This window comes from Ornithorhynchus anatinus, chromosome 21 (genome assembly GCF_004115215.2).
Source record: "Ornithorhynchus anatinus isolate Pmale09 chromosome 21, mOrnAna1.pri.v4, whole genome shotgun sequence".
NCBI classification, from domain to species: Eukaryota; Metazoa; Chordata; class Mammalia; order Monotremata; family Ornithorhynchidae; genus Ornithorhynchus; species Ornithorhynchus anatinus.
In genome coordinates, this window is record NC_041748.1 from 15,498,537 (window position 1) to 15,510,703 (window position 12,167).

Genomic DNA, 12,167 nt, shown 5'->3' on the forward strand with positions numbered 1-12,167 from the left:
GTAGAGGAAATCAGTTGACTTTTCTCGTTGAGGCCCCGAGAGTTGTAAGATAGAGCACCACAGAGCAGGAAGAATCATATGACGGCATCCATTTTAGTAAGAACGTAGTAAGGCCTCTTCCATGGTCTGCAGAGGGTCCCCGGGCAAGTCACTTGAGTTCTCTGTGCCTCGGTTTTCTCACCCGTAAAATGGGGATGAGAGCTCCCTCTGCTCTCCCCAACCTTAGGTTGGGTATCCCTACCTGGGGCAGAGATTGGGTCCAGTCTGATTTTTCTGAGGAGCACAGTCCTCATCTATCTCCCCCTTTGGACTGTTGGCTTATTGTGGATAGGGTATCATACTCTCCCAAGTGCTTAGTACAGAGCTCTGCACACAATAAATACAACTGGGTGCCTCAATTGTGTCAACAAGGGGACGTTCAAATTTGTCTTTGGTTGACCTGACAGTACAAGATCACCAGTTTTTTGTTTTTCTTTCTTTATAGTATTTGTTAAATGCGTTCTATGGCCTGGGCACTAAGTGCTGGGGTAGATATGAGCTAATCATGTTGGACAAAATCTATGTCCCACATGGGACTCACAGTCTTAATAGCCATTTTACAGAGGAGGAAACTGGGGCGCAGAGAAGTGAAATGACTTGCCCAAGGTCACACTGCAGACAAGTGGCAGAGACGGGATGAGAACCCATGACCTTCTGACTCCCAGACCTGAGCTCTTTCCACTTGACCACGCTACTCCTCTAGGGAAAAAGCAGCATATGGGATTTAGGTGTGATCCCTTGTGGCAATTTCTGGATGGCAGAGGTGCCAACCTGGGATTTTGAGTTGTTGGGGGGGGGTGGCAGAGGATCAAGACTTTTGGAGGGATGAAGCCTGGGAGGGGGTAGGCTTCCAAGAGCAAACAGGGCAAGAGCACTGCCATTTGGGTCTAGTAAGGAGGCTGGGGGGAGCCTTTGCCCCCACCATGGACAGGGCTTTGAAAGGTTTCGGAGGAAGGAGCGTAAAGCACAGTTGCCTCAGACAGCGATCTAAACAATGTCGTGGTCAGCTTTAGATAAAGTCTGTGACTTTTTTTTTTCCTCCGTGCAGATTGCGATTGAGTGATTTCTCCAGGACAGCCGCAGAGCCTGTTGTCAGGCTCGGAGATGGCCGTTCGGCAATTCACGGCCTACATCCAGCCTGCAAGATGATTATTTACAGCCTCTGGATAAGGTATTTCTTAATGACCAAATCTCTTTTTGGTAGTATAAATACAGTTTTTTTTTTCAGTTGAACTGGGCCATGGAAAGCTGAGGTCAGAGCATGCAGCACTGTAGACTTAGTACTACTATTCTTACTCACTAATCACGAGTATTTATTAAGAGCTGATTTTTTTTAATGTCATTTGTTAAGCGCTTTCTATATGCTAGGCACTGTACTAAGCGCTGGGATAGATTCAAGCTAATCAGATTGGATCCAGTCCATGTCCCACATGGGGCTTGCCAGTTGAATCCCCATTTTACAGATGAGGGGACCGAGGTCCAGAGAAGTCAAGTGAGTTGCCCAAGGTCACACAGCAGACGAGTGGTGGAACTGGGTTTAGAACTCCCAGGTCCAGGCTGTATCCACTACGCCACACTGCCTACGATCTGCAGAGCACTATACTGAGCGCCTGGGACAGCCAGTCATGAAATCAGTGGTGCTTACTATGTGCAGAGCACTGTACTAAGCGTTTGGTAGAGTACAATGCAACAGAATTAGCAGACACATTCTCTGCCCATGACAAGCTTACAGTCTAGAGATAATGGAGTTGGTAGATATGATCTCTGCCCTCAAGCAGCTCTGGGTCTAGTGAACTACTATAATCATAGTTTCAGGCTCTTACCTGGGGCCAGAGCACTGTGCTCAGCACAGTGGGAGAGACAAAAAAATGAGATCAGACATAGCAGGGACAGTGTATACTAGGGGGCAGTGTCCAGGTCTGAGAATCAGGAAACCTGGGTTCTAGTCCTGACCGGGCCTGCTGTGTGTGACTTTATGCAAGTTACTTCACCTCTCTCTCTGGGCATTAGATTCCTCCTCCTCCGTAAAATAGAGACGGAGTTAATAGTATGCCTGTCTCTCCCTACCTCAAAGAGTTGTGGTTCAGATAAAATGAAGTAATTGATGTGACAGCACTAGGGGAAAACTTTTACATATTCAAGATACTGCGCTACTTCACTGCATTTCATGTTTCTGTGAAAATACAGTTCTAAGCGGGAAAGTGCCAAACAAGTCCAGTGTCCCATAGGGGAAGCCTCTTGGCCTCATAGAAAGGACCCAAACCTGGGAGTAAAGGCCCTGGTTTTCTCACCCAAGCTCCACCACTTGTTTGCTGTGAGAGGTAGGGTAGAACATTCTCTGGGTCTCAGTTGCTTCACCTGTAAAATAAGGATTAAAACTTTAAACCCCATTTGGAGCAGGGACTGTGTCCAACCTACTATCTATGTATTACACTGCTGGTAGTGATAGTAATGGAATAATAATAATAATAATTATGGTATTTGTTAAGTGCTTACTATGTGCCAAGCTCCGTTCTAAGCACTGGGGTAGATACAAGATTGTCCCACATGGGGCTCACAGTCTTAATCTTCATTTTACAGATGAAGTAACTGAGGCATAGAGAAGATAAGTGACTTGCCCAAAGTCACACAGCTGACAAGTGGCGGATCCGGGATTAGAACCCACGACCTCTGACTCCCAAGCCCATGCTCTTTCCAGTAAGCCACACTCCTTCTCTAGTATAGTACAGTGCCTGGAACCTAGTGAGCACTTAACAAATGCCATCCAGTAATAATAATAGTAATAGGAAAAAGAATGTAAAGTGCATTAATTTATTCCCAAGGTCCAGAAAACTGAGCAAAACGAACCAACTGTATGACAAAACAGCTGACAAAAACCACAGTACTGAAAGTTCCAGGATCAAATAGCATTGGAAATGGGTACCAATAATGAAAGATTTTGACTTAGCATTTTTGTGCTTCCATGTGTAAATGCAGTTAAGTACTTTTCAAAGCATTCCCTTTCCTCTCCTATTCAGCAAAAAAGGCAGTTTGTGCCAACAGGCAAGAGATGCCATTATCTGTCCTAAATAGATCTGCCATTATCTATGCTAAATTGAAAGGAGCTCTAATCACTGTATTCAAGTCAATCAGACTCCTTCAAAGGGAGGGGAAGAGAAGTGCTTAAGCCAAGATAGAGTTTGCAGTGTGGATGGAGGCACTGTAATTTAAATTCAAATTCACCTGGAACAAAAAGCGCCTTATAAACATGATGTAGACTGTAAGCAATAAATGTTTCTACCAACTCAAGAGTGTTGAGTCCCAAGTTCTTAGTACAGTGCTCTACACCCAGGAAGCACTCAGTAAACACCAATGATTGGCTGTACACTCAGTTCCCCCACAGTGCGTGTTTTTACCTCAAGCTTTGGATAGAAGGTAGGGAGTTAGATTGAAAGCTCTTTGGGGGCAGAGATAGTGTCTACTAACTGTTGTATTCTCCCCAAAGCTCAGTCCATAGCCTGGACAGAGCGAGCACCCAATAAGTACCCAATAAGTACCATCGGTAGATGGACGATTCTCCTCCGTCTAGCGGACGTGGCACATGGTGGGGTACGCCTGTTTTCCCTTGCGTGGGATAGAATACTGAGGTGTTATCTTTAAGAAGTTGGCCTTTCCCAGGCTCCACTGGAGATTTGGAAAATGATCTTTCAAGCCCAGAGAAAGGTTTTCCAAGCCTTTGCCCATCCCCATGAAACTACCACTGAGTCTTTTCACACTGACATAGTTATTAATGACCTGACCTATCAGATGCTAACGAGCTGCTAACTAGTTGAGGTCCAAACTCATTTCAATTCCCCTTCTACCTTTCCCTTCTGCCTCCCCTATGCACTTGGACCCACCTGCACTTATGTCTATACCTGTAATTTACTTTCATGTCTAGACTTTAAGGACTCTCTTGTACTGTCGTCTCTCAAGCGCTTAGTCCAGTGCTCTGCACACGGTAAGCGTTCAGTCAATCAGTCATATTTATTGAACACCAACCGTATGCAGAACAATGGACTAAACGCTGGGGAGAGTACAATACGACACATTCCCCGCCCACCAGGAGCTTACAGTCTAGAGGGATAAATAAATATCATTGATGGAATAACTCAATCAGAAAGTCTCTGTCTCACAAGGGGCACCCCCCTTTGAAGAAGGAGGGTTGGCCAGGATCTTGTCCCCATTTTATGGAGGAGGAAATGGAGGCCCAGGAAGGGTACAGAGACTTGCCCACGGCCACATGCCACCCATGGGCACAGCTGGGAGTCAAACGTGGTTCCCCCAGGGGCAGTATCCTTTCCATGAAGCCAACCTGCTCGAATATGAAGGTGCCGTGGACTCCTCCCCTTGAGCCCCTTTCCCAATTCTGCCAGGCTAACCGAAGGCGATCAGTTGCGCAACCAGTCAATGCCATGGGTTGCGGGCCAACTGGGTGCAGTCAATCAGTCCATCAGTGGTATCTATTGAGCGCTTACCGTGTGCAGAGCGCTGGACTAAGCAGTTGGGTGAGGACAGTACAGCAGAGTAGGTAGACAAGTTCCCTGCCCACGATGAGCTTCCGGCCTAGAAGGGGAGACTAAGCTGTTGGGAGAGTCCGATCCATTAGTTTTGGTAGCTGCGATCGTTGCCCATGAGCAGCTTGCAGGCTTCCCCGAAACAGCCCGTGATCTTCCACAAACGGGGGCCCTGAGGAGAGACCAAGATGGAAGCAAGAAGGGCGGCCAAGTGGCTGAACCCTTCTGGGCCCCGGGGCTGCAGACACATGACCGTGGCCCCCTCTTGTATCTGGAATGCTTGTTGAAATTCCCAGTGGGGCAGGATGGGCCTCTGGAAGCCCAGGGACCCCCGAGAAAGCTTCTCGTAGTAGTGGCAGTAGTGGTAGCTGGCAAGGGCTCAGCCACCGCAACGGGCTGTACTGAGTGCTTCCACTCCCAGGATGAGAGCTTCCAGTCCCATTGCGGGAGCCAGCGGCCTGGCTGTTTACTGACAGAGAGATCAGAAGGCATAATGGAAAGTCTAGTGGAGTAGTCATGGTCGTCGAGGGTCCGCTCCACGCCTGCAGCGAATGACGGCTTGTGGTCAGCTGTAGGCCGCAACAGAGGCAAAGTTTGGAAGCGACCCCCGCCCCCGCGCCTCTCCCCATATTTCTCGGGTTGCTCTCGATTGCCCCTGGAAGAAATTTTCCTGGTAGCTGAATTTGAATTCACATGTTGGGAGGTTGGAAAATCCACTCTGCATTGGGTGGGGTTGGTGGACACCGACTGTTTTAAGCTAAGCTGAAAGGTGAGGGTAGCGCACTCTCACCCATAGGAAGGCTGGGGCTGCCGGGCCCTCTTCCAGGGCCCCTTCCACAGGGAGCTTTCCACAGGTCTGCTGAGACCCTTTTTAGTGGCCCAGTCCTCCTGGATGGCCAGGTGTCGGCAGGGCCCGGAGCCTCAGTGGGCCTCCGAGCCTCCCATCTGTCATTTTAGATTCCCGGGTTTCCTAATCAGAATGTGGGGTTGACCTCCCTCTCCCCATCCTCCTGCCTCTGCCATTCTGCCCCTGTCCCTCTGTGGTGTCCTACCCGCCCTGGCGATTCCCAACCCCTGTCTCTCTCACCCCTCCTCATTCCGGTGGCAGAGTGAGCATTCACCTGGTAGCCGGGGAAATGGAAGTGTGTTCTCGAACATGGCTGTGGTCGGATTCCTTACCCCCGGGGTTGGTTCCGGGTCATCTTTCCCCACCCGCCCCAACCCCTGTCCCGTCCTTGGTCTCGACAGGACGAAGCACGGCCCAGCGGGACTCTAGGACAGCCCCCGCATCCCCGGCACCTGCCGGACAGGCCCCCAGGGCCCAAGATGAACGGCCCCAAGCCGAGTTTCGCCCTGGACCTCGGGGGACCCTTCACGGAAGATGCCCCCAGACCCCCGGTCCCCGGTGAGGAGGGCGAGCTGGTCTCCGCGGACCCGCGGCCGGCGAGCCACGGGCCCTACTGCGGGAAAGGCGAGGGGGCCAAGAGCGAGACCTCAACGGCCACCCCACGGAGGTCGGACCTGGACCTGGGCTACGAGCCGGAGGGCAGCGCCTCGCCCACGCCCCCCTACCTGAAGTGGGCCGAGTCCCTGCACTCCCTGCTAGACGACCAGGATGGGATCAGCCTGTTCCGGATGTTCCTGCAGCAAGAAGACTGCGCCGACCTGCTGGACTTCTGGTTCGCCTGCAGCGGCTTCCGCAAGCTGGAGCCCTGCGACGCCAACGAGGAGAAGAGGCTCAAGCTGGCCAAGGCCATCTACCGGAAGTATGTGCTGGCCGGCGGCGGGATCGTGGCCCGGCAGATCAAGCCGGCCACCAAGAGCTTCATCAAGGACTGCATCGTCAGGCAGCAGGTCGACCCGGCCATGTTCGACCAGGCCCAGACGGAGATCCAGGCCTTGATGGAGGACAACACCTACCCGCTCTTCCTCAAGTCGGATATTTATTTGGAGTATACACGGACGGGCCTGGAGAGCCCCAAGATTCCAAGCGACCAGAGCTCTGGGTCGGGGGCGGGCAAGAGCGGGCCCGGCTACCTGCCCACGCTGAACGAGGATGAGGAGTGGAAGTGTGACCAGGCCCCGGGTGAGGACGGGCTCGGGGATCTGGCCCCATCCAGCCAGCTCACGCAGAAGCTGCTCATGGAGACCGCCACCCAGCGGGCCGCTTCCTCCCGGAGGTACAGCGAAGGGAGAGAGTTCAGGTAAGGCTCCGTTGGGCGGCAGTGTGTGTGTCTCTGTGCCTGTCTTGGTGGTCTGCGGATGGGCGGGTGATCCTACCCTCCGCAAAGCCAGGCCTCCGGATTTCGGGGACCGGTGGCCATCGGCCTTTCTGACTCAGCAGGGGAAGATGCTCTGAGGGGGGACGGGGCGGATTTCCCCCCCTCTGCCCGATCACCCCGAGATCCGTTCCCTTCAAACGAATGGGTCCGGGAAGAGCCGGGCCCGTGTCTGATTCAACAACTGTGGCTGTTGGGAGGGGGAGATGACCCCACTTCCCTGGAGCCTGGGGGGCGGTTTCTCTCAGCAAAGGCCTCTGGGAGTTGCGGGGACGGGAGCCGCTGGTGCTGTTCTAAAGAGAGATGGGTCCGTTTCCACCTTGCCCCCGGCCGGGGTTAGCAGCCTCAAATAGACTCTTGGAATTTGGGGGTGAAATTGGTCATCAAATTGAAGGCCATCTTGGGGCCAAGGGATGGGGGCAAGAGAATCTCTCTTGATTTGTCACCTTCCCCTGCCCCTACTGAGTGGGAAAGGGCCGTCCCTATCAGATGACGGAGGAGAGTTGTCTTCAAACTTGTTTTCCAGGGAGGAGAAGGGGGCGGCTGCCAGGGAAACTGGGAGAGCGGAACAGAGGCCGCGTGGCTTGGTGAAAAGAGCCCGGGCTTGGGAGTTAGAGGATGTGGGGTCTAATCCCGGCTCTGTCATTTGTCTGCTGTGTGACCTTGGGCAAGGAGCCTTGGCCTGGGACTCAGAGCACCTGGGTTCTCATCCCGGCTCTGCCATTGGTCTGCTGTGTAAACCTTGGGCAAGTCGCTTCACTTTCCTGTGCCTCAGTTCCCTCATCTGTAAAAGGGAGATTTAATAATAATAATAATAATTAATGATGATGGTATTTGTTAAGCACTTACGATGTGCCACGTACTGTTCTAAGCAAGGTAATCAGGTCGTCCCACATGGGGTTTACAGTCTTAATCCCCATTAAGATTGGAACCCAAGTCCTTTGAGTAGAGTTTAGAAGCGGGGGCAGACATGAATGTGAATAAAGCACAGTTCTGGAAGCCGAAGGACCAGGGTTCTAATCCTGGCTCTGCCATTTGCCTTCTGTTTGACTTTGGGAAATCATTTAAATTCTCTTAACTTTAGGGAAACAGCATGGCGTTGTGGATAGAGCACAAGCCTGAGAGTCAGAAGGTCATGGGTTCTAATCCCAGCTCCACCACTTGTCTGTTGTGTGACCTTGGGCAAGTGACTTCACTTCTCTGTACCTCAGTTAGCTCATCTGTAAAATGGGTTTGAGACTGTGAGCCCCACTTGGGACAACCTGATTAACTTGTATCAGCCTCAGCGCTGGATTGAACCACTGGTGTAGATACACCAGAATCAGGTTCCACCTCACAGTCCAAGGAGGAGGGAGAACAGGGAATGAATCCCATTTTGCAGTTGAGTGAACTGAGGCCCAGAGAAGAATAATAATAATTATGGTATTTGTTAGGCACTTACTATGTCCCCAGCACTATTCTAAGTGCTGGGGGTAAATACAAGTTAATCAGGTTGGACACAGTCCCTGTCCCATACGGTCCACTGTGAGCCCTCTCTGAGACAGGGACTATGTCCAACCCAGTGTGATGGTATCCACCTCAGCACTTAGTACAGTGACTGGCACATAGTAAGTAGTAATACCATTATTATTATTACGCAGAGGGTAGGTTCAGTCCCCACTCTCAGGAAGCTTTAAGTCTAGTGGTGGAGTTAGATATTAAAATAAATTACAGGTAGGGGAAGCAACCCAAGAATATGGACGTAAGTGCAGTAGGGGTGGAGCAGGTAATTTAGTGCTTAGCGGGTTGGATTAAATACATAAGTGATGCAGTAGGGAGGGAAATTAGGGTAAGCAGATGAGAGCTTGATGTGACAAGCGCTGTGCTAAACACTGGGGTAGGTAGACTTCCATCAGATTGGACACAGTCCCCATTCCACGTGGGACTCACAGTCTAAGGGAGAATGAAGAGCAGATATTCAGTCCCCATTGTGTAGATGAGGAAACTGAGGCCCAGAGAGGTGAAATGACTTGCCCAAGGTCACACAGCAGGCAGGGGGGGAAGGAGGGCTAGAATTAGAACCCAGGTCTCCTGACTCCCAGTTGTGTGCTCTTCCATTCTGTGCAATCTTGTACTGGGTCCTTACTATGTGTAAAGTGTCGTATTGGGTGCTTTCTTTGGGTGGAGCGTTGTACTGGACCCCTCCCCACACAGAATGCCAGACTGGGCACTTAGTGCGTGCCGAGCCCTGGAGCAATCAGGGACACTAGAAGACTCGCTCAGTCAGTCCCTGCCCTGTCTCTACCATAGTTGCTAGAGCTTGGGCCTGGGAGTCAGAAGATCATGGGTTCTAATCCCAGCTCCACCACTTGTCTGCTGTGTGACCTTGGACAAGTCACTTTACTTCTCTGGGCCTCAGTTCCCTCATCTGTAAAATGGGCACTGAAACTGTGAGCTCCATGTGGGATAGGGACTGTGTCCAACCCGATTAGCACGTATCCACCCCAGTGCTTAGTACAGTGCCTGGCACATAGTAGGTACTTAAATTCCATAACCATTATTATTAGTATTGCTACAGGGCACACAGTAAATGCTCAATAAATAGCACTCACGGATTGATGGACTAGTGGGGCGTCAGACGGACAGGCTTATCTTTTCTCTTTAATAATAATAATTATAGCACTACTCAAGCACCTCGTATGTGCAAAGCACATAATAAGCAGTGTAGCCTAGTTTAGGAAGCAGTGTGACCTAGTGGACAGAGCCTGGGTCTGGGAGTCAGAGTACCTGGGTTTTAACCCCACCTCCGCCTCCTGCCTGCTGTGTGACCTAGGGCAAGTCACTTCACTTCCTCTGTACCTCAGTTGCCTCAACTGTTAAAACAGGGATGAAATCCCTGTTCTCCCTCCCATTTAGACTGGGAGCCCCTTGTGGGTCAGGGACTGTTGTCTGCCCTGATTCACTTGTATCTACCCCCGTGCTTAGAACAGTGCTTGGCACACAGTAAGTGCTTAACAAGTACCATTTAAAAAAAGCGCTGTTTCGGGCACCGGGATAGATACAGGATAATTGGGTCGGACCCCATTCCCTGTCCACATGGGGCTCACTATCTAAAGTAGGAGAGAGAAGGATTTAATCCCCATTTTGCAGATGAGGAAACCGAGGCAAAGAGCAAAGTCCCACAGCCAACACGTGGCAGAGCCAGAAGGAGAACCCAGGTCCTCTGCCTCCCAGGCCCACGCACTTTCCACTGGGCCACGCTGTTTTAGAGCTCTCAGAAGCCTGGACAGAGTCTCTTTCACCTGTTTTGCAGTCTCCCGGGGGCTCCAGTTCTTGACCTCTCCAGTCACCAGTAACGGCTGACAAAGCCACCCTCGTAGGTCATTTTCTAAAATAATTTTTTCCATCCAGGTGCCCTGGTCATAATTCGGACTTTGATCTGGGCCACCGCTACTTGAAGGGGCCGGCAGTGTTAGCTTAAGGAAAGGAATTTCAGTGAGCAAACGTTCCTTAGAAACTTCTGCCGTCAAACCACAACCAGCTTCTTAAATTTTGCGGAAAGCTTGGATTGAGACGGTGACCCTGGAGAAATGATTCCACCCCAAAAGTAGCCATGTTTGGGTGAAGACCTGGCTCTTTTTTTTTTTTTTTAATTGTATTTGTTAAAATACCATTCTAAGTGCTGGGGTAGATACAAGTTATTCAGGTTGGACACAGTCCCTGTCTCACATGGAGCTCATAGTCTTAATCCCCATTTTACAGATGAGGTGACTGAGGCACAGAGAAGTGAAGCGACCTGCCCAAGGTCACACAATAGGTATGTGGTGGAGTCAGGATTAGAATCTAGGTTTTCTGATGCCCAGACCCATGCTGTATCCACTGGGCCACGTCGCTTCTCAAACTAGGCCAGCTGCTTATTGCCTGCTTGCAGGAATTACAAATGAATTGCGAATTGGTTATCGATTGTCGGCTTCATAGAGGGAAATTTGGAAGGGTCCCAGCCTTCCAGCTTTGGAAATGAATTCCGAGGGACATTTTCATTAGACTGCCTTCTTTATATTTTGAGAAGAGATTAAAAAGGATTTTTTCAAGGGGTAGGAAGAAATGACTCTGGAGCGCTATTAAAATCTCCTAGAACCTTCATAAACTTAAAGGGGTCAAAGCCGAGTGTACATTTCTTCAACCCAATGTCACCTGCCCGGGAACGTCTTCAGGGACAGGGACTCGGGCTGATCTGATGTTCTTGTGTCTGCCCCAGTGCTTAATGCAGTGCTTGGCCCTATTGAGCCCTTTGTAAATACTAGAATTCTTTTGGAGGTGTCTTCCTATCTGATGTGTAAGGGTAATTGGCCTTTTAGCTCTTCGTACTGAAGGTGTGTGTATGCTTGTGTGAGTATATGCTTCCAGAACAGTCGAGTTTCCAAATTTTTGCCACCGCATGATAATTGTGCCTGTCCACATGTTGAGCAGCAGCGTGTCCTTGTTGAAAGAGCCCGGGGTCTGGGTTCTAATCCTGCCTCCATCACTTGCCTGACTCCACCACTTGCCTGCTGGGTGACCTTGAGCAAGCTACTTCACTTCTGGCCTCTGTTCCGTCATCTGCTGAAGGGGGACTCAATCTCTGTTCTCCCTCCCACTTAGACTGTGAGCCCCATGTGGGACCTGATGCTCTTGTCTTATCCGAGCACTTAGTACAGTGCTTGACTGTAAGTGCTTAATAAGCATTTACCAAATACCGCAGTTATGATGATGATGGTGATGATGATGATTGGGCTAAGTGATTAGAGTGGAGTTTGCAGGCTTGGCGGCGGCTGAGCTGCCCTTCGGTTTGAAGACGAGGCTGCCAACCGTGAGAGGATTTCCGGCAAATGACCCTGCGGCCCTGGGGCCCGGCCCTGGATGTGTGTGTGCCCGTGGCACTGCAGGCCTCCGCAGGAATGCACCAGGCAGTGATGAAAGGTCAGGAGTGGCACCATGCGGGAATCCGGTGCTCAGGTTCTTGCCTTTATCGGGGGCACCGAGGCTCGCCTGGCCTTTCCGGACAGGAAGGGCGTGGCTCCCAACTCCTTCCAGTTGTCCTCTCTCAAGCGCTTAGTTTAGTGCTCTGCACACATTAAGCACTCAATAAATACCACTGATTGATTGGGAGGCTCCAATGGCGCCAGAGGCCAAGGGCATTCTGGGAACTGCCCAACCCCCAGACAGAGGACTGCGAGAACCCAATTGCTCCTTATCAACCGGTCTCCTTTGAAGAGGAAATCCATTTAGTGGGAGCAACTGGATTTCTGGCCTCGAGCCCAGTGTTTTCCAGTAGATAGCCGTTGGGCAGTCGGAC

General features: G+C 50.9%; 1 protein-coding gene across 2 annotated transcripts in view; it reads left to right on the forward strand.

Moving 5' to 3' along the window:
- The window catches only part of AXIN1 (axin 1), a 73,254-nt gene that overhangs the window by 17,137 nt on the left and 43,950 nt on the right, over window positions 1-12,167 (forward strand). For both annotated transcript variants that reach the window (XM_029049253.2, XM_029049252.1), the window contains exons 2-3: window positions 1,088-1,210; window positions 5,823-6,778. In XM_029049253.2, coding sequence (XP_028905086.1) covers window positions 5,901-6,778 — 878 coding nt within the window. In that variant the 5' untranslated portion in view covers window positions 1,088-1,210; window positions 5,823-5,900. The remainder of the gene's footprint in view (window positions 1-1,087; window positions 1,211-5,822; window positions 6,779-12,167) is intronic.